We start from the raw sequence: 25,286 nt of genomic DNA, 5'->3' as shown, positions 1-25,286 counted from the left end.
AATCTATACCCCAAAGCCTCAAACATATTACAAAATGAGATCTATGTAGACGATGTCTTGTCAGGCGCTCATTCCCTCGAGGAAGCCAAAGTTAAACAAGAACAACTCGTTAGATCCCTTTCTTCTGCGGGATTTTCATTAAAAAAACACACAGCAAACAATAAGATTCTGTTAGAAAGCTGGCCCCGCGAAGATCTTCTTAGCGAAGAATTCCTGAATATCGAAGATCAAAGTTCTATTAAAACTTTAGGCGTTCGGTGGAACGCGATGGCCGATTTCTTCTATTATACAGTTGAACCTATCGAAATTGATCAGTTCACTTCGAAAAGGAAAATACTATCCACCATAGCGAAGCTATTCGATCCACTTGGTTGGTTGGGCCCAACTATAGTCATCGCAAAAATGCTAATGCAAGACCTATGGGAAGAAAGGCTAGAATGGGACAAAAGTGTACCAGCGCCCATCCTTCAACGCTGGTCATCCTTTGTTGAAAATTTACAACATGTATCAGACATACAAATTAAAAGATGGATTCAATTCTCGCCTCAAGCGTCAATTCAAATTCATGGGTTTAGTGACGCCTCAGAGAAGGCGTATTGTGCAGCGGTATACATCCGAGTTGTTCATCCAGATGGCGACATTTATTCAAACCTATTAGTCTCCAAAACAAAAGTGGCGCCCTTAAAAAGAACCACGATCCCTAAATTAGAACTATGTGGAGCAGACTTGCTAACGAAATTAATCAAAAGTATATCAAATGACGTACAGATAGAACACAAATTATTTCTTTGGACGGACTCATCCATTGTCCTTGGATGGCTACAAAAGTCCCCACAGACATTAAAGACCTTCGTGGCCAATAGGATTAGTGACATATTAAGCGTGGTAGATATAAGTCAGTGGAATTACGTAAAAACTGACGAAAATCCAGCTGATCTTGGTTCACGAGGGTGCGCTCCTCTAGATTTGTCGACATGCCAACTTTGGTGGCATGGGCCTTCGTGGCTGTCTCAACCGCACCAGCACTGGCCAAAACCACGAACATTTGAGCCTACAGATCTCGAAGCGAAACGAGTCTGCAGTTATCACACCTCAGAAAACGCAGAAGAAATTATTTCCAGGTTCTCATCATTCAATCGATGTCTTAGAGTTATATGCTATATCTTCAGATTTTACCAGTCATCGAAAAGGAAAGAAACATTTTCAAGTACACTCTTACGGCACGACGAGATTGATTTCGTGAAACGTCGTCTAATCCACTTATCACAAAAAGTCGCGTTTCCAAGAGAACTTGAAGCTCTGTGCGAGAAAAAGCCAATTAGCAAGAAAAGCAAAATTCTCGCGATTAATCCAGTTATCGACGATACCGGTCTATTGAGAGTAGGCGGCAGGCTAACGAATTGTGGTCTTAGCTATGAAGAAATTCATCCAATCATTCTACCTGAAAAATCGAAATTGGCTGAACTTATGATAAAATTCACCCATCGTATCCTTTTGCACGCTGAGCATCACACCATGCTCCGAGCAATTCGCCAAGGCTTTTATATCCCTCGAGTTAAAAATATTATCCGCCAATGTATTCGTAATTGTAAACCATGTACTATCGTCAAGCATCGTTTCCAAAATCAGATAATGGCATCGCTTCCACCTGAGCGCGTCCAATTCTCCTTGCCTTTTACGTTTACCGGTGTCGATTTTGCGGGACCTTTCAATATTCGAGCATCGAAAGTCCGAAATTCAAAAACGTTGAAAGGATATGCAGCCGTATTTGTGTGCTTCTCCACTAAGGCCGTCCACTTGGAGACTTGCTCGGAATTATCCTCCGAAGCATTTATCGCGACGTTTTCCCGCTTTACCGGAAGGCGAGGTCTTCCAAAGACAATTTTTTCCGACAATGGAAGGAACTTTGTCGGTGCAAGCTATAAGCTTCTAAAAGAACACCATGAATTCTTAAAATCTGCCGAACAATCTCTGGTTGAAAAGTATGCTACTCATGGTTTTAACTGGTCCTTCATTCCACCCTACGCACCGCACATGGGCGGATTATGGGAAGCGGCCGTTAAAAGCATGAAAACCCATTTAAAAAAAGTTGCCGCTTCTCATACACTAACATTCGAGGAACTTACAACACTTTTGATAATGGTCGAATCAATATTAAACTCCCGTCCCTTATCGCCTATATCCGGAAATCCTAATGAGCTAAACCCATTAACTCCGGGCCACTTTCTTCGCGGTGCACCAATTATCGTCGAGCCCTCTCAAAACATTGCACAAGACAACATTTCACTGTTAAATCGTTGGGAACGGCTAAAGGCACTGCAACAAATTTTCGCGCGACGATGGAAGACGGAGTATATTACTGAATTACAACGTCGCATTAAATGGAAAACCACAAAAAATAATATTAAAATCAATGATTTTGTTGTGATTAAAGACGAGTTACTACCCCCTACCGACTGGAGGCTTGGAAGAGTCACAAAAGTTCACTATGGCTCCGACAACAACGTCAGAGTAGCCGAAATATTGACACAAAGTGGAACCATCACTCGACCAATCGTTAAGCTATGTGTTTTACCGACTCAAAACACTACGCCAACTGAATGATCACTTATAATATACCATTTATTCACTTGTATATGCTCCTTTCTATTCTTTACTTTCAGATCGTCAATGCCAGTCGCTACCATTACCTAGTGCAGTGAATACCCACGACACTGTTGATTTGAAGGAGTGGCCTCACTTTGAGGCGGGAATATGTTGAAGCGAGTTCAACAAGTTTGTAGTATAAACCTTCCTTGACTTACCACAGAATGCCCGCTCACGAAGAGCACTAATGGATACGTTTCAAAAATTACATTTAAGCTATCTCATTCTCAAACATTCACTCATTTCTCAATTACTCAATACTATTGCACTCCTCTAGTTATTACATTATCGTTCTAATTGGTTTTTTTTACAACATCTCCCTGAGCATTAATTTGTTTCACATAAGAACCGTTGTAAGAAACTTGGAGTCTACCCTGAATTCAAAGGAAAGTGTGCAACCAGTCAAGTGTATCGCTTTGAAAAGTTAAGCCAAATCTTTGTATAATAAAGCACATTGAAATCTACAAAAGCACTTTTTTATTTCAATAATAAGGCTTCAGCTACAAGGTCAACTCCGTAGTATTACGACAACTCCCGTGCCTCATAGTGGAGTTAAGCGATCCTCTGATCTCATTAGCAGAATCCTGATTCTGCTTCCAAAGCCCTTTGGGTCAACTTACAAAGGCAACTCAACACTACCATTAGCGTCACCGACCAATTTTTCTGGGGATGCTTAGCCCACCCCTCAGAGGCCTTTCTTCACTTGCGACGACGACTAAGAATAAGAATATAGACATTCTTAACGGGGTCGGCAATGTATCCTTTGTAGGGTCGGAAATGAAAAACGATGGTGGGTATATACTTTCGATGGTTTTATACTTCTCGGCGAGTCTTAAAAAATTTCTTTCGGGGCATGTTATATCCACTTGACAAACAATTTTGTGCATACCTTTTTGGAAATACCAAATCCAAGTTTAAAGCTTTATAAATTTTGGGACCTTCTCCACTATGACCACTGCCGCTGGTCGATACCTGTGTATATCCTTCTGAAGAGTGTAGTTGGCCATGTACAAATACAAACACCATGAGCAGCCATTTGGCTGCTTTTCGATAAATCATAGTTTCCAACAGGAATGCAATTATTTGCTATCGATTTTTTGAAAACAAAAAACTCTCTATGGCTTTAACCACTATAATAAAAAAGTTTTCACTTCTGTTTTTTTTTTCTCTGAATAGCGTATGATTAATTAAATGCAGCAAAATGCACTTCCGTTTCCTTTAGAATGGTTCGTGGTATTGTCGTGGTTTCCGTTAAACTAACATTGCACTTCGTTTATTAATCGCAAGCGTTTCACGTTCGCACTAGCCTCGAGGTTATTTACAACTGAAATATGATCTATAAACTGAAATTGTGATGATGAAAAGTTTTTAGTTTTATGCCTCGTCTACCACAGATTGGGATGTGTGGGGCCGGCTGTGATGTGACTGATGTTGGTGTTGGCAAGAATACCAGAAAGCCTTAACTGGTCAGCTAACCCATAAAAGTTTCTTTCCAAACTGCAGTGACTGCCCTGATTTTACTATATACAATGCCTTTATATGTATGTGTGTTCAATGTGTGATTTTGAGCCATTTATCACTGTTTTATGCTTTCCATTGCTATTTTCGCAGAAGATAGTTCTTCCTCCTATGTTCATGATGCTGCTGGGCTGGCTGCCTACTTGGTCACTTTCTTTCGTCGGCCACGTGCTAATGAATCTTTGGTGATTCTCACCCAGCAATATATTGATGTGTATGTATGTGTGATTGTTTGTTATCTGAAATACTTTGTAAGACTAGCAGCTGGCTATGTCCATAGTTCGTGCGTGCAGCATAGGCCCAGTTTAATCAAGTTATCATATTGTCATGTGTTCACACCTTTCAAAATGAGGCCTAAGGATATAATAGCACAATGGAATGTGTGGCTTTGTCTCTAAGCCTATGTGGCCTTGATCTATTTCAAAAAAAAAAAAAAAAAAAAATAGAAAACCAATAAGAAAAGCCAAAAGTCGGGCGGAGCCGATTATATAATACCCTACACCACCGAGTATACGTAATACTTTTAACATATAGCACTTATATCCATATTTAGTCAGTCTTTAATTTTGCATACCTTTTGAAATATCGAATAAAACCTTCTACGATTTTCTTACGATAGTACGAAAATTGTGGCTTATACTGCCTTAGAAGTCGAAACGCATAAATGATATATATGGGAGTTTTATCTAAATCTGATTCGATTTTGATGAAATTTTGCACACATATTGGGATGTCAATTAAAACATCTCATAAAAAATTTTGTGCCGATCGGACCAAATTTGTAGCTACTACAGCCTTAAAGGTCGAAATGATTAAAAGATATATATGGGAACTTTACCTAAATCTGGTTCGATTTTGACGACATTTTTGTGTGCATGTAGTGCGACGTCAAATAAAACATCTCCTGCAAAATTTTGTAAGGATTGGACCAAAATTGTGGCTGCTACAGCTTTAAAAAGGCACAACGGATGAAAGATATATATGGGAGCTATATCTAAATCTGAACCGATTTTTTTTTAAATCAAAAGCGTTCGTCCGTGGACCAAAAAAGAGACTTATGCAAAATTTTGTGAAAATCGGACAACAAATGCGACCTGTACCTTGATTTCAAGAATACATGGATAGACAGACAGACGGACATAGCTAAATCGAATCAGGATGTTATTCTAAGCCGATCCGTATACTTATCGATGGGTCTAGCTCTTCTCCTTCTTAGCGTTGCAAACAAATGCACAAATCTATAATACCCTGTACCACAGTGGGGGTGTAGGGTATAAAAATCGGTTATTTCCTAACCCAACAAAGAAACAAGTAAAAAGGCGTTAAGTTCGGCCGGGCCGAACTTTGGACACCCACCACCTCGGGTACATATGTAAACCACCTATCGTCAAAGTCCGGTGAAAAAATTCATACCTTGGCCCCATACCAGCTATATGGAAATATATCCCTAATAAGAACAAGTCATTGTTCAATTGTGTATAACAAAATATTTGCCTTTTAAGTAGCTATATCTAAAAATAAACCGATCTGAACCATGTACGACACAGATGTCGAAAAGCCTAACATAAGACACTGTTTCGAATTTCAGTGAAATCGTATTATTTTGTGGGGCCAAGACTTTAAATCGAGATATCGGTCTATATTCAAATCTGGACCCATCTGGGCCAAATTGAAGAAGTATGTCGAAGGGCCTAACACAACTCACTGGCCCAGATTTCGGTGACACCGGACAATAAATGCGCCTTAAATCGAGAGATCGGCCCAAAACCTTAAATCAAGAGATCGGTCTATATGGCAGCTATATCCAAATCAAGACCGATCTCTGCCATATTACAGAAGTATGTCGAGAGGCTTAACTCACTATCCCAAATTTCGTCGACATCGGACAATAAATGCGCCTTTTATGGCCCCAAAACCTTAAATCGAGAGATCGGTCTATATGGCAACTATATCCAAATATGGACCGATCTGAGCCAAATCGAAGAAAGATGTCGAAAGGTCTAACACAACTCACTGTTCCAAATTTCAGCAAAATCGGATAATAAATGTGGCTTTTATGGGCCTAAGACCCTAAACCGACCGATCGGTCTATATGGGAGCTATATCAAGATATAGTCCGATATAGACCATCTTCGAACTTAACCTGTGCAAAATTTCAGCTCAATATCTCTATTTTAAAAGATTGTAGCGTGATTTCAACAGACAGACGGTCGGGCATGGCTAGATCGTCTTAGATTTTTACGCTGATCAAGAATATATATACTTTATATGGTCGGAAATGGATATTTCGATGTGTTGCAAACTTAATGACAAAATGAATTTTCGCCCATCCTTCGATGGTGGGTATAAAAATGATTTTCCTAATATTTTATCACCATTTAGCGAATAGAAGTGGATTTTAATGGTTTTTACATAAAATCGCACTTTTGGATTTGTGTTACAAAATTTACTATTTTCTTATATTTGTAACGAATTTTGATAACACATTAAATAAACTTTCTTTGCTATAGTCTGGTATATTTATAAACACGTTTTACGCATTAGAAAAAATGCAGTAATTTATTTTTGGCTTTTTTGGTCTTCTTTAACCAGCTTCCTTTTCAACCATTCATTATTTTGTGCCATATTTCCATGTCAATCATAGACATCTGTGTGCCTATGAAATAAGCACGAGTACTTTCCGACATTTCACAAGGAAACGCCTTCCAACTAATATTGACATATACATTCCTGTTCCGGTTCTCGAAAACGCAAAACGAAAGATTTCCATTGCATACATCTTGCCTATGGTAATAAAGTTTTTATATACTAAGAGGAATCTCAGGTGATATGAAACCATAAATGAAGAAGATTTAGAGAGTATGGGCGAAACATTTATTTTCGTTTTTCCAAAACGGGAACCAGCCTGATAAACTTCAACTTCATATACTCGTAGGAAATATCCTTTCAATTAATGTTATTCAGATTGCGTAATTTAGTGTGTGCTTTAATCTTTCCATCACTTTTGGGTGTAGCACGTTTTTCGTTCCATATAATTCCTAAAGGATAATTAGTTTTGAAATATCCAATTAAGTTATGCGATAAGGTATACTACAAGTTTTTATCGAGCAACATAGTTCCTAAAAGTAGGCCACATATTTAAGATAAATTTTAAAATAAACATTGTATGTATTTAAGGTAAATAGTGAGATACAATGATTAATTGATAGTCTGACCAAAGATGCGGAGACAAAATGTTTCGACAAAAAAAATTATTAATTCTAAAGATTATTTCGAATAAAAAAATATGTTGTAATTTTTATGGTAGACTGTTGTATTCAATTTTGGTGTTTTAAAATTAAGCTCGACATTTTTTGTTATACCCTCCCCCAAGGATGGGGTATACTAATTTCGCCATTCTGTTTGTAACACCTCGAAATATGCTTCTAAGACCCCATAAAGTACATATACTCTTTCTTTCGAAGGAGTAAAGCTAGACGCTTGAAATTTTGCACAAATACTTTATATTAGTGTAGGTCGGTTGGGTTTGTAAATGGGCCAAATCGGTCCATGTTTTGGGTAAGCTGCCATATAAATCGATAATAGGTCTTGACTTCTTGAGCCTCTAAAGGGCGCAATTATTTTAATTTTGCACATGGTGTATCGGTATTACTTCCAACAACTGTGCGAAGTATGGTCGAAATCAGTGTAGATGCCACATAAACTTATCTTGGATCTTGACTTCTTGAGCTGCTAGATAGCGCAATTCTTATCCGATTTGGCAAAAACTTTGTACGCGGTGTTTTGTAATGACTTCCAACATATGTGCTAAATATGGCGCAAATGGGTACATAACCTGATATAGCTGTCATATAAACCGATCAGGGATATTGACTTCTTGAGCCTCTGGAGGGATTAAAGGAATGTTGAGTTGAATATACCCCATTCATCGGTGGTGAATACGCATTAAGTTTGGATTGTCGGAACTAGGGATACCAACGCAACTAATGTATATTATACCCAAATTTTGTCGAAATCAGATGCGTCGTTATGAACCTAAGAAGTTTGTGAGGGAGATCGGACTTTATAAAGCTTTATCAAATTAATTGGTCGTTCCAGGCCAAATCGGGAAAGGATGTCGGATGTCCAAATATGCGGCAAGGATGGCGAGGTGTCTAATGAAATGCAATGTTAAAAATTTTAGAGAAATCCGAAAACAAATGAGTTTTTCATTGACCCAGTATCTTAAATCGGATAGTCGCTGTATGTGATAGTCATTTCAATACACTGTAACAAATTTCACTTTAAACCGAAAGATCACAAATGTGGTCGGATCTAGATTCTAAATGTTAGCGAAATTAACGCATATCGGACGAAAGGCATAAGACATACCTTAACCGATTTGTTCGAAATTAATACCGTTTGCCTTATTTTCTTAGCAAAAAGATATAAATAAATGTAAATAACTGTTAATCTTTCTGTTGAATTTAATTAGTATGCCCCAAGCTTATTGTAGTGAGAAGAGGAAGGGCCCTTAACCAAAACAGCCTGACAGATTTAACCCCAAAATTCAAATTTCTCTCCGCCAAAAAAAATCCTTAAATGTTTTCGACCCTCGAGTTGTTGAAAACAATTATATTGTAAATGAAACCGCATGGAAATAATAAAAATAATAATTATAAAATGGCAGTGGCAATAAATAAATATTTAATAAATGCGACCGTGTCGACCGAGCCGTTTCAAACTTAAACATAAATACCTCTATGAATGGGCCTAATGAAAATATAAACATAAATTTTTCATTAAATGCGAGAGTAATTGCATTAAAATACGAGTACAACTAGGCATTGCCATTTCATTCCAAATGAACAGTTTCGAATGGGCAAAGCAGCCAACTTCTATTAAATGCAAATATAAACATAATAAATGGCCCTATTGCATACGCACGTACGCAACCAAATTAAAACATTCATTTCGAATGTTTCAACAAATAGTACCAGGAGTCAAGAGTGGGACAAGTATTACTCAAATTTTTGAAAAATTTCATAGTAGAAGCAATGACCTTTAGGAAGCTTAGCAGGAGGCTAAATGAAAATTAAAACCAAAAATTTAGTTCAGCTATGTCATTAAAAGAGTATCACTTTTTATTTCATTGCTTGTGGAAGATTTACTTCATTTGTCCCATAAGTAAAAGTGCTATCAATAAATGTTCATTTTATTTACTGTTCGATTTAACAATAAATTGGAGCATCACAAAAAAAAAAAGAATACAAAATCTTAATCAAGAATGGAACTTCTACGATTATGGATGCTAAAAAAGAAAGTTGTTTTCTTTTCCTCCATGACCTATATAGACCATCGATCATCTATGCTAATTGTTGAAGTCAATAAACAAAGTCCCATAACAAAATTACTTGGGCACGAGTGCAGCACAGGTCTGTGTTATTCAAGGGAAATCTTAAGAAATATTCCCAAAAGTTCTGTACCAAACACTGATGACACATTGTAAGTTATTTCAATTGTTGGGGGGAACAGTTAGGAAATAGTTTAAATGCAAAGTAAACATGGTGTTACTATTCTAAACGTTGCAAATTATTTCGCCTCAAATACGTAGACTCAAAACTGAACAACATGCAAAAAGAATCAAAGAAAAAATCTGTAATTTTTGAACATATGTTCATAAAATATCTGTTCCGTAGATATTTTATGAAATGATCGTGGGAATTCCAGAAGTGTTACCCAGACTATGTAAAAATGTGGGCTATATCGTCCTTACAATATTTTGTTTGGACCCTGACAGGCGCATTTTTGGTTCAATTTGACCGACCTCTTGATTTGGCGCAATCCAAATTGGATAAGGTTTTAGTTTTTATAAACGAAATTGTACACAATAACTTGTCAATATCGATTTTTTGTTCGTCTTTGTATGAAAAGTTTAGCTTGTTATTTACTTTGTACGGCTGTGTACAATAGTAACCTGCTACACAGAAAAAATATCCTAAAAAATGTTTTCAATTAAAAATGTAATTGCAATTAAAAATGTTTTCAATTAATAATTTATTGAATCAATCATTTTTTAAATGAATCCGTATTTTTTTCAATTACGATCGTGATTGAAATTTTGGCAATTTTCAATTAAATAATTAATTGATTCAATAATTTTTTTATGTATCCGGACTTTTTTCAATTAAGACCGCAATTGAATTTGGCAATTTTCAATTAAAAAATTAATTGATTCAATAATTTTTTTAATTGAATCTGAACTTTTCTTCAATTATGATCGTGATTGAAATTTTTAAAATTTTCAATTATAATGTTAATTGATTCAATAATTTTTTTAATTGAATGTTAAAAAAATTTATATATAAAATGTGATTCATTGAAAAATAACGACCAAGGCCACTAACTTTTTTCCTTTTTGTCACTCAATTCGTTCGCCAATTCACTGAAAACAATTGATTTTGCAGACAAAAAAAATGTGCTTTCGTTGAATTAGCGAACGCATCAATTGATATTATCATTTTCGTGATAGAAGCAGTTTCAATTAAAAAATTAATTGAATCAATTAATTTCATGTTTAAAACCGATTTTTATTTTTTCTGTGTATTGAAAACCATTCCCTAATTTCAATAGCGTTCCAAGCGAAACGATCTTCTGCGCTCATTTTATAATCTCTGATACCAATTTTTGAGGTGTGTCCCACCACTTGATCTTTCCATCGGGTTTTTGGTCGTCCCGGTTTGCGTAAACAACCGTGTTTGCCTTCAGAAATGATGTATATCTAAATCTGAACCGATTTCTAGCAAACTTCTTAGATATTGTGGTAGTCGTCGTGAAAAGCGCTGTACAAAATTTTGGCAAGATTGGTCAATAAATGCGCTTGCAGCGATTTTTGGAGGGAAAATCGTGCGATATATATGTATGAGAGCTATATCTAAATATAAACCGATTTCTAGAAATTTCACTCGTAATGTCACGTCGTAATGTCATAAGAAAATCCTTCCTGCGAAATTTCGAGAGAATCGGTTTTTGGCAAGATTGGTCAAACAATGCGCTTGCAGTGGCTCTTGGAGTGAAAATCGGGCGATATACATATATGACAGCTATACCTAAATCAAAGTCGCTTTCTATGAAATTCACCAGTAATGTTGAGAGTCATAAGAAAATCCTTCCTGCGAAATTTCGCATTTTAACAAATGACCATTTTATTTCATTATTACTGCCAATCGGACGATCATTTATATGGGAACTATATATAAATCTGAACCGATTTCAACAAAATTTTGTAGATATTGTGGAAGTCGTCGAGGAAAGCGTTGTGCAAAGTTTTGGTAAGATTGGCCAATAAATGCGCTTGCAGTGGCTCTAATAGTGAAAATCGGGCAATATATATGTATACATGAGAACTATATCTTAATCTGAACCGATTTCTATGAAATTCACCAGCAACGTCGAGAGTCATTAGAAAATCCTTAATGCCAAATTTCGAGAGAATCGGTTAACAAATGACCATTTTATTGCATTATAACAGCAAATCGGAAAAACATAGATATGGAAGCTATCTCCAAATCTGAACCGATTTTTTCCAATTTCAGTAGGCTTCGTCTCTAGGCCGAAAAACATGCCTGTATCAAATTGGAAGACGGTCAGATGAAAACTGCGACCTGTAGTTTGTGCACAAATTAAAATGGAGAGACGGACAGGCAGACAGACAAATGGACATAGCTAAATCAGAAAGTGACTCTGAGTCGATTGGTATACTTATCAATGGATCATCTCTCTTCCTTTTGGGTGTTAGAAACAAATGCACTTAGTTGTGATACCCTGGACCAAAGTAGTGGTGTAGGGCATAAATATACATATACAAAATGTAACTTAAATCATCATCTTTTAGTGTCTTTTTTTAATTTTCTTTATTTTTAAACAAACTGCGTTTTTGTAAATTTATTGTACACTGAATGCGATTACAGACAAAAACATACTCTCTCCCCGACGGGGAATTGAACCCCGGTCTCCCGCGTGACAGGCGGGGATACTAACCACTATACTATCGAGGATACCCTGTGGGACCTGGCGAAAAAACAAAATTTAAGTTTAATCCCAATAATATTTCGTTGACATTTGATTAAAAAGCCAAAAAAATTATCAAAAAAAGGATTTGCTTAAAAAAAGTTATATATAAATCCTCCCCGACGGGGAATTGAACCCCGGTCTCCCGCGTGACAGGCGGGGATACTAACCACTATACTATCGAGGATGCCTGTGGAACTTGTGGAACAAAATTATGTTGAATCACAATGAAATTCGATGACCTTTGATTCAAAAAAAGAGATAAAGACAAAGCCAACAATTTTTGTTTTAAAAGACAACCTGATGATTTCTTAAAAAAAAGATAAAAAATAAATCCTCCCCGACGGGGAATTGAACCCCGGTCTCCCGCGTGACAGGCGGGGATACTAACCACTATACTATCGAGGATACCTGTGAACCCTGGGCGAAAAAACCTAATTTAAGTTTAAATCACAATCAGTTTCGATGGCATTTGATTGAAGAAAGAGATAAGGATAAATCCAATTTTTTAAACAAAATGCTGCATAGAGTTTTCTTAAAAATAGTAAAAAAAACAACCTCTCCCCGACGGGGAATTGAACCCCGGTCTCCCGCGTGACAGGCGGGGATACTAACCACTATACTATCGAGGACTGTGCGGCGTCTGCTGAATAAAACATAGCTTGAATATAAAATGCGCTTTCTGGCCTTAGTGCATATTTTTGGGACAATTCGACATCGAGAGCTAATTATGCAAAATTATCAGACAAAACAACAGCAATCAGCGAAAATTTTAAGCATTTCAAAATCATAATAGTCTGCAAAAACATGAAGCATTCAAAATATGCATAAAAACAATTAATATGGATTTTGTGTTCTTTATTCCGCTATTCAGAAGTTGAATAAGCATCATTAAGAGCAAAGAATTTGGTGAAGGGGGATGGATGATTGAACATTTTCATATTTTTGTTAAACGGGTTAGTGAGTTCAAAAAACCTAAAGTCTCCCCGACGGGGAATTGAACCCCGGTCTCCCGCGTGACAGGCGGGGATACTTACCACTATACTATCGAGGATATCCCGCTGAAACTTGTAAAATTTGTGTATAAACTTTATAATTTCAAAGGTTAATTGTTTTAATAAATTAATTATAATCCAAATATATATAATAACTGGCTGGCTCGGTCTGTTTCACTATATCATAAAGTGGCTTTTTATACCCACCATCGAAGGATGGTGTTTATTTTGTCGTTCCGTTTGCAACACACAAATAATTTTTTTTGCAAATGACATCGAAATATCCATTTCCGACCCTACAAAGTACATATATTCCTGATCGTCGTAAAAAACTAAGACCACCTAGCCATGTCCGTCCGTCTGTCTGTTGAAATCACGCAACAATCTTTGACTAGTAAAAGCGTGCTAAGTTCGGCCGGGCCGAATCTTATATACCCTCCACCATGGATCGCATTTGTCGAGTTCTTTTCCCGGCATCTCTTCTTAGGCAAAAAAAGGATAAAAGAAAAGATTTGCTCTGTAATTAGAGCGATATCAAGATATGGTCCGGTGCGGACCAAAATTAAATTACATGTTGGAGACCTGTGTAAATTGTCAGCCAATTCGAATAAGAATTGCGCCTTTTGGGGGCTCAAGAAGTAAAATAGAGAGATCGATTTATATGGGAGCTGTATCAGGCTATAGACCGATTCAGAACATAATAAACATGTATGTTGATGGTCATGAAAGGATCCGTCGTACAAAATTGCATTCCAAACGGATAAGAATTACGCCCTCTAGAGGCTCAAGAAGATTAAGATCCCAGATAGGCTTATATGACAGCTATATCAGGTTATGAAACGATTTGGGCCCTATTTGGCACAATTGTTGAAAGTCATAATAAAATACGTCATGCAAAATTTCAGCCAAATCGGATAGGAATTGCGTCCTCTAGCGGGTCAAGAAATCAAGATTCAAGATCGTTTTATATGGTAACTATATCAGGTTATTGACCGATTTGAACTTAGCACAGTTGTTGGAAGTGATAGCGAAACACGGCGTGTAAAATTTCATTCCAAACGAATAAGAATTGCGCCCTCTAGAGGTTCAAGAAGTCAAGACCCAAGATCGGTTTATATGGTAACTATATGAGGTTATCATCTGATTTGAACCATACTTGGCACAGTTATTGGATATCATTACAAAACACGTCGTGCTAAATTTCATTCCAATCAGATAAGAATTGCGCCCTGTAGAGGCTCAAGAAGTCAAGACCCAAGATCGGTTTATATAGCAGCTATATCAAAACATAGACCGATATGGACCATTTACAATTCCAACCGACCTACACTAATAAGAAGGAATTGTGCAAAATTTCAAGCGGCTAGCTTTACTCCTTCGAAAGTTAGCGTGCTTTCGACAGACAGACAGACGGACGGACATGGCTAGATCGACATAAAATGTCACGACGATCAAGAATATATATACTTTATGGGGTCTCAGACGAATATTTCAAGTAGTTACAAACAGAATGACGACATTAGTATATATCCAATGATATGATAGCAACATATCCAAAATTCAGCCCGGCCGAAACGGCCAAAGCCGGGCAATGACATAGGAAATGCTCCCACATCTCATCATTCAGTGTATACCACGTCGAAATATTGATCTGCGACTCTATAAAGTATACATATATATTTTTGATAATCTTGACATTTTAAGTCTAAGTCATGTTCGTCTGTCCGCCTGCTCGTCTGTCGAAATCACGATATCAGTCCAACGAATAAAGATATCCGATTAAATTTTGCACAGATATCAACCTATTTAATGTAGGTGTTTGGGGATGGCAAATAGGCCATATATAAACCGATATCCCGATTTGAGATCTTGAGCCTCTGGAAGGCAAATTGTTGTTCGATTTGCTTGAATAGTGCTCCGTTATGACTTCCAACATCGGTGGTAAGTATGGTCCAAAAACGGTCTATAACCTGATGTAGCTCCTATACAAACCTATGTCCCGATAAGTCTTCTACGTCCCAAAGGCTGAATTTACAGAAATATTGCATATAAAGTACACATGTGTCCATCAACTTAGTTCGTTAGTGTAAATTTTGGGTGCAATCCACGGTTGTGGGTTCCCAAGAACCGGCCAAATATAGTACATATTTATAACCACCACCATAGGATGAGGGTATACTAATCTAGTCATAACGTTCGAAATATTCGTCGTTCGTAGTCATATTCGGACCCCATAAAATATATATATTCTTGATTGTCTCGACATTCTGAGTCGATCTAGCCATGTCCGTCCGTCTGTCGAAATCACGATAGCGATCGAAAGCGTTAAGCTAGCGGCTTGAAATTTTCCACAAATTTTATTGGAAATCTTAACAGAACACTACAGCTAAATTTCAGCAAATTCGGAAAAAATGCGGCTTGGAAGAGTCGAATCGGGAGATCGGTTTATATGGGAGCTTATCTAAATCTGAACCGATACAGCCCATTTGCAATCCCCAACGATCTTCATCGATATTAAGTATCTCGTTCGACCACTATCATGATTTCGACAGTCGGACGGACGGTCGACTCAGACAATCGAGACGGTTAAGAATATATATACTCTATGGGGTCTTGGACGAATATTTCGAGGTGTTACAAACGGAATGACTAGATTAGTATACCCCCATCCTATGGTGGTGGATATAAAAACATTTAGACACATAGAATGGAGACACACCTTGAAAACTTTATAAGATTTTCAAAATTCCTCTTAGAGGAGTTATGGTTTCGGAAGTTATGTAAATTTTTTTATTTGGTCAATGCGTTTTCTCCGGTATCACTGAACACATTTTGTTGTCAGCTTGAAAAGAAAATTAAAGTATCTTTTTATTTGAAAAAAAAAAATGGATTTGATTCTTCAAAAAGCTTTCGCAGAATGTGTGCCCGCTATTTAAAGCTTTCGGTTTTTCCATTTCAGATAAACAAATGGCAACAGAATCCATTGTGATTCGCTACGTCTGGCAATTTTTATACCCAACACCGTAGGATAGGGGGTATATTAATTTTGTCATTCCGTTTGCAACACATCGAAATATCATTTTCCGAGGCTACAAAATATATATATTTCGGATCGTCGTAAAATTCTAAGACGATTTAACGATGTACGTGTGTCTGTCTGTCCGTCTGTTGTAATCACTCAGCTGAAATTTGGCACAGATACGTCTTTGTGATGCACGCTGCTTAAGTTCTTGAACGGGCCAAATCGGACCATATTTGGATATAGCTGCTATATAAACCGATTTTCGATAGAGGGTCGAATGTCCATAAAAACTTTATTTTTCATCCGATTTTGCTGGAATATGAAACAGTGGGTAGCTTTAGGCTTCCCGACAACTGACCCAAATGTGGTTCGGACTAAATTTAAATATAGCTACCATATAGACCGATCTCCCGATAAAAGTTCTGAAGACCATAAAAGCTTTATTTATTACCCGATTTCGCTGAAAATTGGAAGAATGGGCAGTTTAAAGCCCCCCAACATCCGATCTAAATATGGTACAGATCGGACTATATTTAGATATAGCTACCATATAGACCGATCTGCCGGTGAAGGGTCTGAAGCCCATAAAAGCTTTATTTTTATCGGATATCGCTGAAATTTGGAACAGTGCGCAGTTTAAAGCCCCCCAACATTCGATCTAAATATGGTACAGATCGGACTATATTTAGATATAGCTCTCTATAGACCAATCTGCCGATGAAGGGTCTGAAGCCCATAAAAGCTTTATTTTGTAACCGATTTCGCTAAAATTTGAAACTGAGTTTTTTTTAGCTTCCTGACACCCGACTTGAGTATGTGTGTGTATGCCCATCGCTGCATTATACTATCCAGGGCTTCTTTCTGTTTTGACTCCAAAACCTATTCTTCTTAATTCTTAGTTGCTTAAATGCCTTTATAATAAGGTTGGAATATTCACATCCATAAAATTAGTTCATTTCAAGCCGGAGGAGTACTCCTGCTCTGTTCTTAAAAAACTTATTAATCTAATGAGTTGGATAAACATTTTACTACGCCAAAATTCAGACACCATTATGGGTTTTTGTTATTTTTAATAATGACTTTCATATTTATAACCCGATTTGTTTGTATAAGCAAATCCAGCGAAAGCAGCAGATGTAGGTATTCATAATAATTTTGCATGAATATAAAGCGAATTGGTACTTGGCACAATATAAACTTTGTAATTTTCCATAAACGAAAACATATAAATGTTATTGGCGTATGTACATCAACAAGCATAACAAATTAACTTCATTATTCTTTGTGCAATTAGAATAACTCTCATTGTATGTAATATTGTAGTAAGCTTCCATTGTATATATTAAAACCAATTATAATAATGAGACCACCACCTTCGGGATGGTTATGTTAAATAAAAGTATATGGATGGTTTAAATAGTAAACAATACGAATTTTTCATTTCAGAAATTATTAATAAATTAATGAAGAAGCGAAGAGATTGTATTACCCTACAATTTCCTTTAGCTTTGGTGGGTGGTTACGAACGTAGGAAAAAGGAAAAGAAAATACTAGCAAACATTTGTCATGTCACCATTAAAATCCAGGATTTAAATTCTTGAACCCCTAGGAACTTTCATATTTTCCTGATTGTTCTGAAATGTGGTCAGTGAAGAGTACACTTGTGCTTTTCAACTACCACAACATTAAAGCAATTTTTTATAGGTTAATAAATGTAGTATATAGTTCTAATATTAAACGAGTTCCCGATTTGAATTTTGAAAGCTTAAAAGCGTCTTCCATGAGCCGATTTCGTATATCCTCCACCATAGGATGGGGGTATATTAACATTGTCATTCCGTTTGTAACTCATCGAAATAATGTCCTGTATATATATTCTTGATCGTCTGGACATTCTAAGTCTATTTAGCCATATCCGTCCATCGGGGGTCAGGTCCATCAGTCTGTCGAAAGTTCGTCAACTTTCGAAGCAGTAAAGTTATGTTGTTGAAATTTTGCAAAAAATGCTTCATATATAGCTCCCATATAAACCGATCTCCTGATCACACTTCTTTAGCCTCTATAGGGCGCATTTCTCATTCGATTTTGCTGAAGGTCTATAAGATTCGGCCCGGCCCGGGACTTAGCATTTTTATACCTTCCACCATAGGATGGGGGGTATACTAATTTCGTCATTCCGTTTGTAACATCTAAGACGCCATAAGGTATATATATTCTTGATCGTCGGACGGACATTGTTAGATCGACTTAAGACTTCTTATTAGTATAGGTCGGTTGGGATTGTAAATGGGCCAAATCGGTTCATGTTCTGATATAGCTGCCATATAAACCGATCTTGGATCTTGACTTCTTGAGCATCTAGAGGGCGCAATTCTCACCCGATTTAGCTAAAATTTAGCATGAAGTTGTTTGTTATAACCAAATGTTATGTGTTATGAACAAATGTTATGTGTTATGACCAAATGTTATGTGTGTTATGTTATGTGCCAAATATGGTTTAAATCGGTCTATATACCGATAAACCGATCTTGGATCTTGACTTCTTGAACCACTAGAGCGCGCAATTCTTATCCGGTTTGGCTGAAATTTAGTATGAAGTATTTTGTTATCACTTCCAACAAATGCGATAAAAATGGTTCAAATCGATTCATAACCTGATGTATCTGCCATGTAAACCGATCTGGGATCTTGACTTCTTGAGCCTCTAGAGGGCGCAATTCTTATCCGGTTTGATTGAAATTTTGTACATCAGCCTTCAACATACGTGTCCAATATGGTCTTAATCGATCTATAGTCTGATACAGCTCCCATATAAATTGATCTCCCGAATATGCTTCCTGAGCCCCTACAAGGCGCAATTCGTATCCGAATGGACTGAAATATTAGCCAATGACTTCTACTATGGTCTTCAACATTCAATTTACTTATGGTTCGAATCGGACTATAACTTAATATATCTCCAATAGCATAACTATTATTTTTTTTATTATTTTTAGTTTGCCTAAAAGAGATACCACGCAAAGAACTCTACAAGATTCGGCCCGGCTGAATTTAGTACCCTTTTACTTGTTTTCTTGAAAAAATCCAACTAAGCGAATTTGGATGAAAGTTAACCAGAAGTCATGACGGTTGTTAGTTATGGCTCGAATTGACTGAACTTACTTGGCTTTGCTCTTTTTCTTGCTTTTGATACTTACTTCGATTTACATTAATAGTCTAACTTATTTCCATAGTATTCTAGACCAATCAATCGCTAATACTATAGTCTTCTAATGCTGTGTTTTAACGTTTTAGACTCACAAAGCCTTATGTAGCCCATCTACTCATAACGTCAACAACAAAAGAACCTCTGCTCCTTTTAGATCCTTATGGGGGGGAACCTAAAGAAGTCTCAAACCAATCACTCCCCGACGGGGAATTGAACCCCGGTCTCCCGCGTGACAGGCGGGGATACTAACCACTATACTATCGAGGATTACTGGAGAACTGGACATTGTCTCAGAGCACAAAATTTGATATTTTTGTTGAAATATATCTATGCTATCATCACCTTCATAAGCAGTCTGTTTAAAAATAAACCCACTCCCCCACTGTCGGCTAGCGGGTGGGTAATATGGTTCACTGAATCTAAAATAGATACATTACGCTATCCATAGTAAATGGAATCTCTGCAACTGACCAAATGATCTCCTAAAGAGATCATTAACAAAGAGACAAAGATGCTGCTAAACATATGGAGGGAAAATATTGAAAGATATACTCACACCACTCACGTTCTGTAGCCAATTATAATGCCACCCAACAAACAAAACGAAAGTGATTGATATAGAACGGCAGAAGTTGAAGTGAGTTCGCTTAGATGTTCAAATGTCGTTTGTAGAGCAGAATTTACCTGGTATTGGATTTCAAGGTGCTGAATAATAAAATTGTGGTTAATTACACCTTGGAATGGGTATACTCATCTCATCATGTGGTTTTGTAATACCACGAAATAATAATTTGCGATCCTATAAAGTCAATCTAGTCACGTTTGTTCGGCAGTTCGATTGTAAATGAAGCATATTGGTCCATGTTTAGAAATACCTTCCTTCCATATGAACCTCTCCTCTTGTTTGGCCTTTTCAGCAGTTAGAAACGAGCATGTGTGCCTTCCATAGAAATAACAATCTTAAATATCCATCCCCAGATTTAAATTTTTACGCCCTAAGAAGCTCTACTTCCGTAAATATTTATCAAAATCCATCGTGGTTGTATAAATAAATGAACACCTTTTCAACTGTTGATTTATTCACTACAGAATGTTGTAGATAATTGTAGAAGAGGTCATAAGCTATCGGAATGGCATTTGTCGGCACCTTTCCTAGGTTAAGTTCGAAGATGGGTCATATGGGAATATATCCCGCATCATATTTATATGAGAATCAAATGGACTTTAAATATATTGGCTTTAGCTAGGCTTTTGACACGGTTTACGATGGAATTTTAAAAGGATCTCCTTTAAAGCCTAGTATTGACTTCATTCGCACCGAAAATGCCTATTAAATTATTGCGAAATCTTATGGACTTTAATCTTCGCCAGTAAACAAACAAAAGTCAAATAAATATCAACACTTAACAAACACAACAGCAGTGAAGCAGAGTTGATTGGTGCCTATTTCGTGCTCAATTAATTGAAGCGAAATTTATACTGACGCAGCGACATATCGGTACTATTTTGCTCACAGAACTCACTACCACTTCTACGGAATGTGTTAGCATTTTCATTGTCACCATTTTTTTATGGCGCCACAGTTGTTCGGGCGAAAAATGAAAGTCAGTACTAGGCTTAAAGAATTCGCGTCTTGAATATAGGTTTCGTAGGGTAGTCACCTTGGCCCGATTATATTCGCTTTATATTAGAATTATCTTCAACCTACTATTCGACCTTCGAAGATATTGAGGTATGCAGATGATATAAAGGTATATCTGTTCACCTTCTCACCCTTTTTAGAATGTAGGACAATTTTGACAGGTTGATAAATCGGAGTGATATTTATTGTATGAGCCTTATTAGGAAAAAATATATGAATATGTCCTTTTGTACAAGATCTGGGTTGCCAACTTCGTATTGTGTAGGGGATTTTGTTCTTGGGGATGTGTCTTCTTTGAAGTATTTATGGGCTATGTTTGATTCTTAAATGAAACTCAATGATCATGATTCTTGTGTTGGGAAGGCAATTTCTATACTTCCATAAAAGTTACTCTAGGAAATTCGGTGATGAATATGATATAATGAATATGCTATAAACAAGTAAAAACTTTGTTAGTTGAACTGGGCCGAATCTTACATTCCCTGGATCATGAATCGTATTTGTTAAGTTTGTCTGCAATAAATAAAACAATTTTGGGAAGTCATAACAGAATACCTCATGCAAAAATTCAGCCAAATCGGACTAAAAATGCGGTTGTAAGGGATCATGAAGTCGAATCGGGAGATCGGTTTATATAGGAGCTATATCAGGTTATAGACCTATTTGGACCGTACTTGGCACAGTTGTTGGAAGTCATTAAATAAATAAATCCGATGAAAACTGAGGCTTCCAGGGGCTAAAGAAGTCAAATCGGGAGATCGGTTTATATAGGAGCTATGCCAGGTTACAGACCGATTTGAATCGTACGTGACACAGTTGTTGAAGATCATAAGAGAATACCATGTGCAAAATTTAGGCCAAATCGGATGAAAATTGTGGCATCCAGGGGCTCAGGAAGTAAAAACGGGAGATCGGTTTATATGGGAGCTATACCAGGTTATAGGTTATAATAGGTTGGAGGTTATAATAGAATGCTATGTGTAAAATTCCAGCAAAATCGAGATCGGTCCTAAATGGAAGTTATATCAGGTTCTAGACCAATTGAACCATACTTGCCGCAGTTGTTAGATGTCATACGAAAATACTAAGTGCAAAGTTTAAGCCAAGAAGTCAAATCAGGAGATGGGTTTATATGGGAGCTATACCAGGTTACAGACCGATTTAGACCGTACTTGACACAGATGTTAACACTACATGCAAAATTTCTCCCAAATCGGACAAAAATTGCAGCTTCCAGTGGCTCAAAAATTCAAATCGGGAGATCGGTTTATATGGCAGCTATATCCAAATCTGAACCTATATGACCCTTTTGCAATCCCCAACAACCTACACCAATATTAGGTATCTGGCGGGAGATTTCACGCGTTCGACCTCTATCGTGATTTTGACGGACGGACAAGGCTTGATAGAATCAGTATGTCGAGAGGATCCAGAGTATATATACTTATATATGAATATTGATATATTGATATATTTCGAGGTGTTACAAACGGAATGACTAGATTAGTATACCCCAATGGTGGGTATAATAAAAATGTCTTAACGCTATGTGAAGTTCAACTTTAGTCTAAAATAGTTTATTTTAACTCAATCATGGGTCAAATTTTTTTTGAGTGTAAGTGTCAAGATGTCATGGGAGAAGACATTTTGCGAAATTACAGTTAAGAATTACGCCCTCTATGGGCTTAAAAAGTCAAATCAATTGGATTCAGTTCAGATTACGAAAAAGCTCGCCAGATTTTTAGCTAAATTGCCATAGGTTAGGTTGAATGGGTTGCCCACCAAAGGTGAGTCCACTCGGAGGCCAGTTTGACCCATTGTGGTACCCTAGAGAGAGAAAGGGAAGAAAAAGAAAATGTGAGTCCTCGTACTAGAAGTTGTACACGAATAAAAGAAAAATACAGGGGGAGTGGAGAACCCGAGCGGAGGGTGAAGAACCACCGGTCCCTACGCAAGCACGGATCTACCTACGGCGGAGCTTGTGGTACCCCCCGTGGGAACCATCCTGTTCCCTCAACAAACGTCAGGTGAGATACCAGAAGTTTGCAACTTTATTTATTTATTTAATTATGGATTTATTGTCTACACAACAAGATAATAATCTTATAATTAGAGTGTTGATTTATTGTTATATAATACATCCGATCAGATCACAGAAGAACCGGCTCCCCAGAAAGAAGAGCCTACGTCTCTGCCGAACCGGACAGGAACACAGCATGTGCTCAATAGTCTCCTCTTCATCCTCATCGAGGCAACTCCTGCAGAAGTCATTGTGCGGTATCCCCATGCGCATCTCCATGCGGCATATGGCACAATGTCCGGTTATGACCCCTATCAAAGTACTCATCGACCTCTTATCGAACGCTAGCAACCCCTTCGTTCTCCTCCGGTCGATGACCGGTCATAGCGCCTTCGCAGTCGGGTAACCATCTACCGAGACCCACCTCGCCACCGACGCCGTCCTGGCCATCTCATCTACTGTGTTCAGTAGCTCGACAAATGGCACGTAGGCAAGACCGATGACTGGTCCGCCCGGCGCACTCGTCCTCCCTCTCATTTCCTGGAATCCCCTCATGCCCAGGAACCCATGTCAGCGTCACATAGTGGGCCCGGAGCCTATCCAGGGATTCTGAACAATCCGCCATGCATCTCGACCTCACCATCCTCGACCCCAAGGCCTTGAGCCCGCCATACTGTCCACATAAATTCTGAGTTTTGAGGGTGGTAGGCCCCTTACCAGAATATCTCTTGTGGCCACCGCAATGGCACAGACCACTGCCTGAAAGACCGCACACTCGTCCGGTAGTCTCAGAGACATACTGATATTGAGCGCAAATTGAGAGTTGACCCCCCAATCCAGTCCCAGAATCCATCTTGGAGTCATCTGTGTAGATCGAGGTGTCATCCTCCTCAAATACACCACCCGCCCTCCATTCGTCCCTCTCAGGAAAACGAATCGCGGCACTGGTACCAGGTAGTCGGAGTTCCTTCTCAGTCTACCCTCCGTATCCATAACACCCAAAATCGAATTGTGGCCGCAACCATTCTCCTTCAGCATACCGAGCTCTCCCAGCTTAAGTGCGACCCTGGCGGCGCAGTTCCAAATATAAATCCCAATGGGCTGCGTATCATTGCCATAACTTGTCAACCAATCTTCACAAAAATTTTCCAATTCTCATATGACTTTCGATGTTATTATTGAATTTCTTAGTAATCGGTTCAGATTATCTACAGTTCCTGTATACATGAATTGTACTCATAATATAAATTCGCAGAATTGGAAAATTGTTTTCATCCTTTGACTCCTTTGATGGAAAAATATATACCGTAGTTATTGATAGTTAATTAACCTTGTAAAAATAATACCACATGGTATGAATATATTGCATCAATTTTTGCATCTCAATACCATCAATTAATTTATTTATTCTTTCGTGTATGGTACAGAGTATCAGAATGTCGGCCTTTTCCTTAATTTAGCCCGTACTTGTTTTTCATAGTAATACCTGAAATGTTTTGTACAACTAATATAATGCCAGATTTGTATTTTAAAAAGAGTATTCTGCTTGTCCTCTAATTGGATTATTTGGAAGACAAGAGCTTGGTTGGCATCATGTTAATGAAGTTTATGTGCAACGTGAAATGTTTCGCATCTTGTAGTGTCTTCCATACAATTTTTAAATACAACTTCCGTACTACGTTTGTTTGATTAACTTCAATTGTGGGATATACAAACATTTTAAGTTATTTAAGAAAATTTAGAGTTTTTATTTTGATGCTAACGTTTCATAGTGCGTTAAGCTGGAAGCATGCATTGTAGACTTGTCTGATAAGCCAATAACTAAACACAGGTAGTTAAAAAGTTGATTCTCTCCCCGACGGGGAATTGAACCCCGGTCTCCCGCGTGACAGGCGGGGATACTAACCACTATACTATCGAGGACCATATCATCATATAGGAAATAAGCATTAAAGAAATTCGATAGATTTTTTACAATTAAATTTTACCAAAAATTTCCTAGTTGATGTCTACAAACTGGCCATCCGACCGACAGACAGTTTTGTAGTTGTCTACGAAAACGAGCAAAATCATAGCCGAGAAAGGAAGGCTTGTCAGTTGAAATTACACTCAAGTAAAAAAATAATAGAACAAACAAATAAAAATAACGAACTGAGAAGAAAAAAAAAATCTAATTGAAAACCAAA

General features: G+C 37.5%; 1 protein-coding gene and 7 non-coding genes across 8 annotated transcripts; 1 reads left to right on the top strand and 7 right to left on the bottom strand.

Moving 5' to 3' along the window:
* Positions 1 to 477: 477 nt before the first annotated feature.
* Positions 478 to 3,240, top strand: LOC131995861 (uncharacterized). Its single transcript, XM_059365091.1, has 2 exons — positions 478 to 3,069; positions 3,140 to 3,240. Exon 1 carries the CDS (start codon positions 1,468 to 1,470, stop codon positions 2,602 to 2,604), a length of 1,137 nt encoding a protein of 378 aa, XP_059221074.1. The 5' UTR covers positions 478 to 1,467; the 3' UTR covers positions 2,605 to 3,069; positions 3,140 to 3,240.
* An 8,888-nt stretch (positions 3,241 to 12,128) lies between these two features.
* Positions 12,129 to 12,200, bottom strand: Trnad-guc (transfer RNA aspartic acid (anticodon GUC)). The gene has a single exon. It is a non-coding gene; the product is annotated as a tRNA-Asp (tRNA).
* Positions 12,201 to 12,328: 128 nt separating this feature from the next.
* On the bottom strand, positions 12,329 to 12,400 carry Trnad-guc (transfer RNA aspartic acid (anticodon GUC)). Its single transcript has one exon. It is a non-coding gene; the product is annotated as a tRNA-Asp (tRNA).
* A 149-nt stretch (positions 12,401 to 12,549) lies between these two features.
* Trnad-guc (transfer RNA aspartic acid (anticodon GUC)) lies at positions 12,550 to 12,621 on the bottom strand. Its single transcript has one exon. It is a non-coding gene; the product is annotated as a tRNA-Asp (tRNA).
* A 152-nt stretch (positions 12,622 to 12,773) lies between these two features.
* Positions 12,774 to 12,845, bottom strand: Trnad-guc (transfer RNA aspartic acid (anticodon GUC)). Its single transcript has one exon. It is a non-coding gene; the product is annotated as a tRNA-Asp (tRNA).
* A 350-nt stretch (positions 12,846 to 13,195) lies between these two features.
* Trnad-guc (transfer RNA aspartic acid (anticodon GUC)) lies at positions 13,196 to 13,267 on the bottom strand. The gene has a single exon. It is a non-coding gene; the product is annotated as a tRNA-Asp (tRNA).
* A 6,366-nt stretch (positions 13,268 to 19,633) lies between these two features.
* Trnad-guc (transfer RNA aspartic acid (anticodon GUC)) lies at positions 19,634 to 19,705 on the bottom strand. The gene has a single exon. It is a non-coding gene; the product is annotated as a tRNA-Asp (tRNA).
* A 5,246-nt stretch (positions 19,706 to 24,951) lies between these two features.
* Positions 24,952 to 25,023, bottom strand: Trnad-guc (transfer RNA aspartic acid (anticodon GUC)). The gene has a single exon. It is a non-coding gene; the product is annotated as a tRNA-Asp (tRNA).
* Positions 25,024 to 25,286: the final 263 nt, after the last annotated feature.

This window comes from Stomoxys calcitrans, chromosome 3 (assembly GCF_963082655.1).
Source record: "Stomoxys calcitrans chromosome 3, idStoCalc2.1, whole genome shotgun sequence".
NCBI lineage: Eukaryota > Metazoa > Arthropoda > Insecta > Diptera > Muscidae > Stomoxys > Stomoxys calcitrans.
This window is presented reverse-complemented; position numbering and strand designations above follow the sequence as displayed.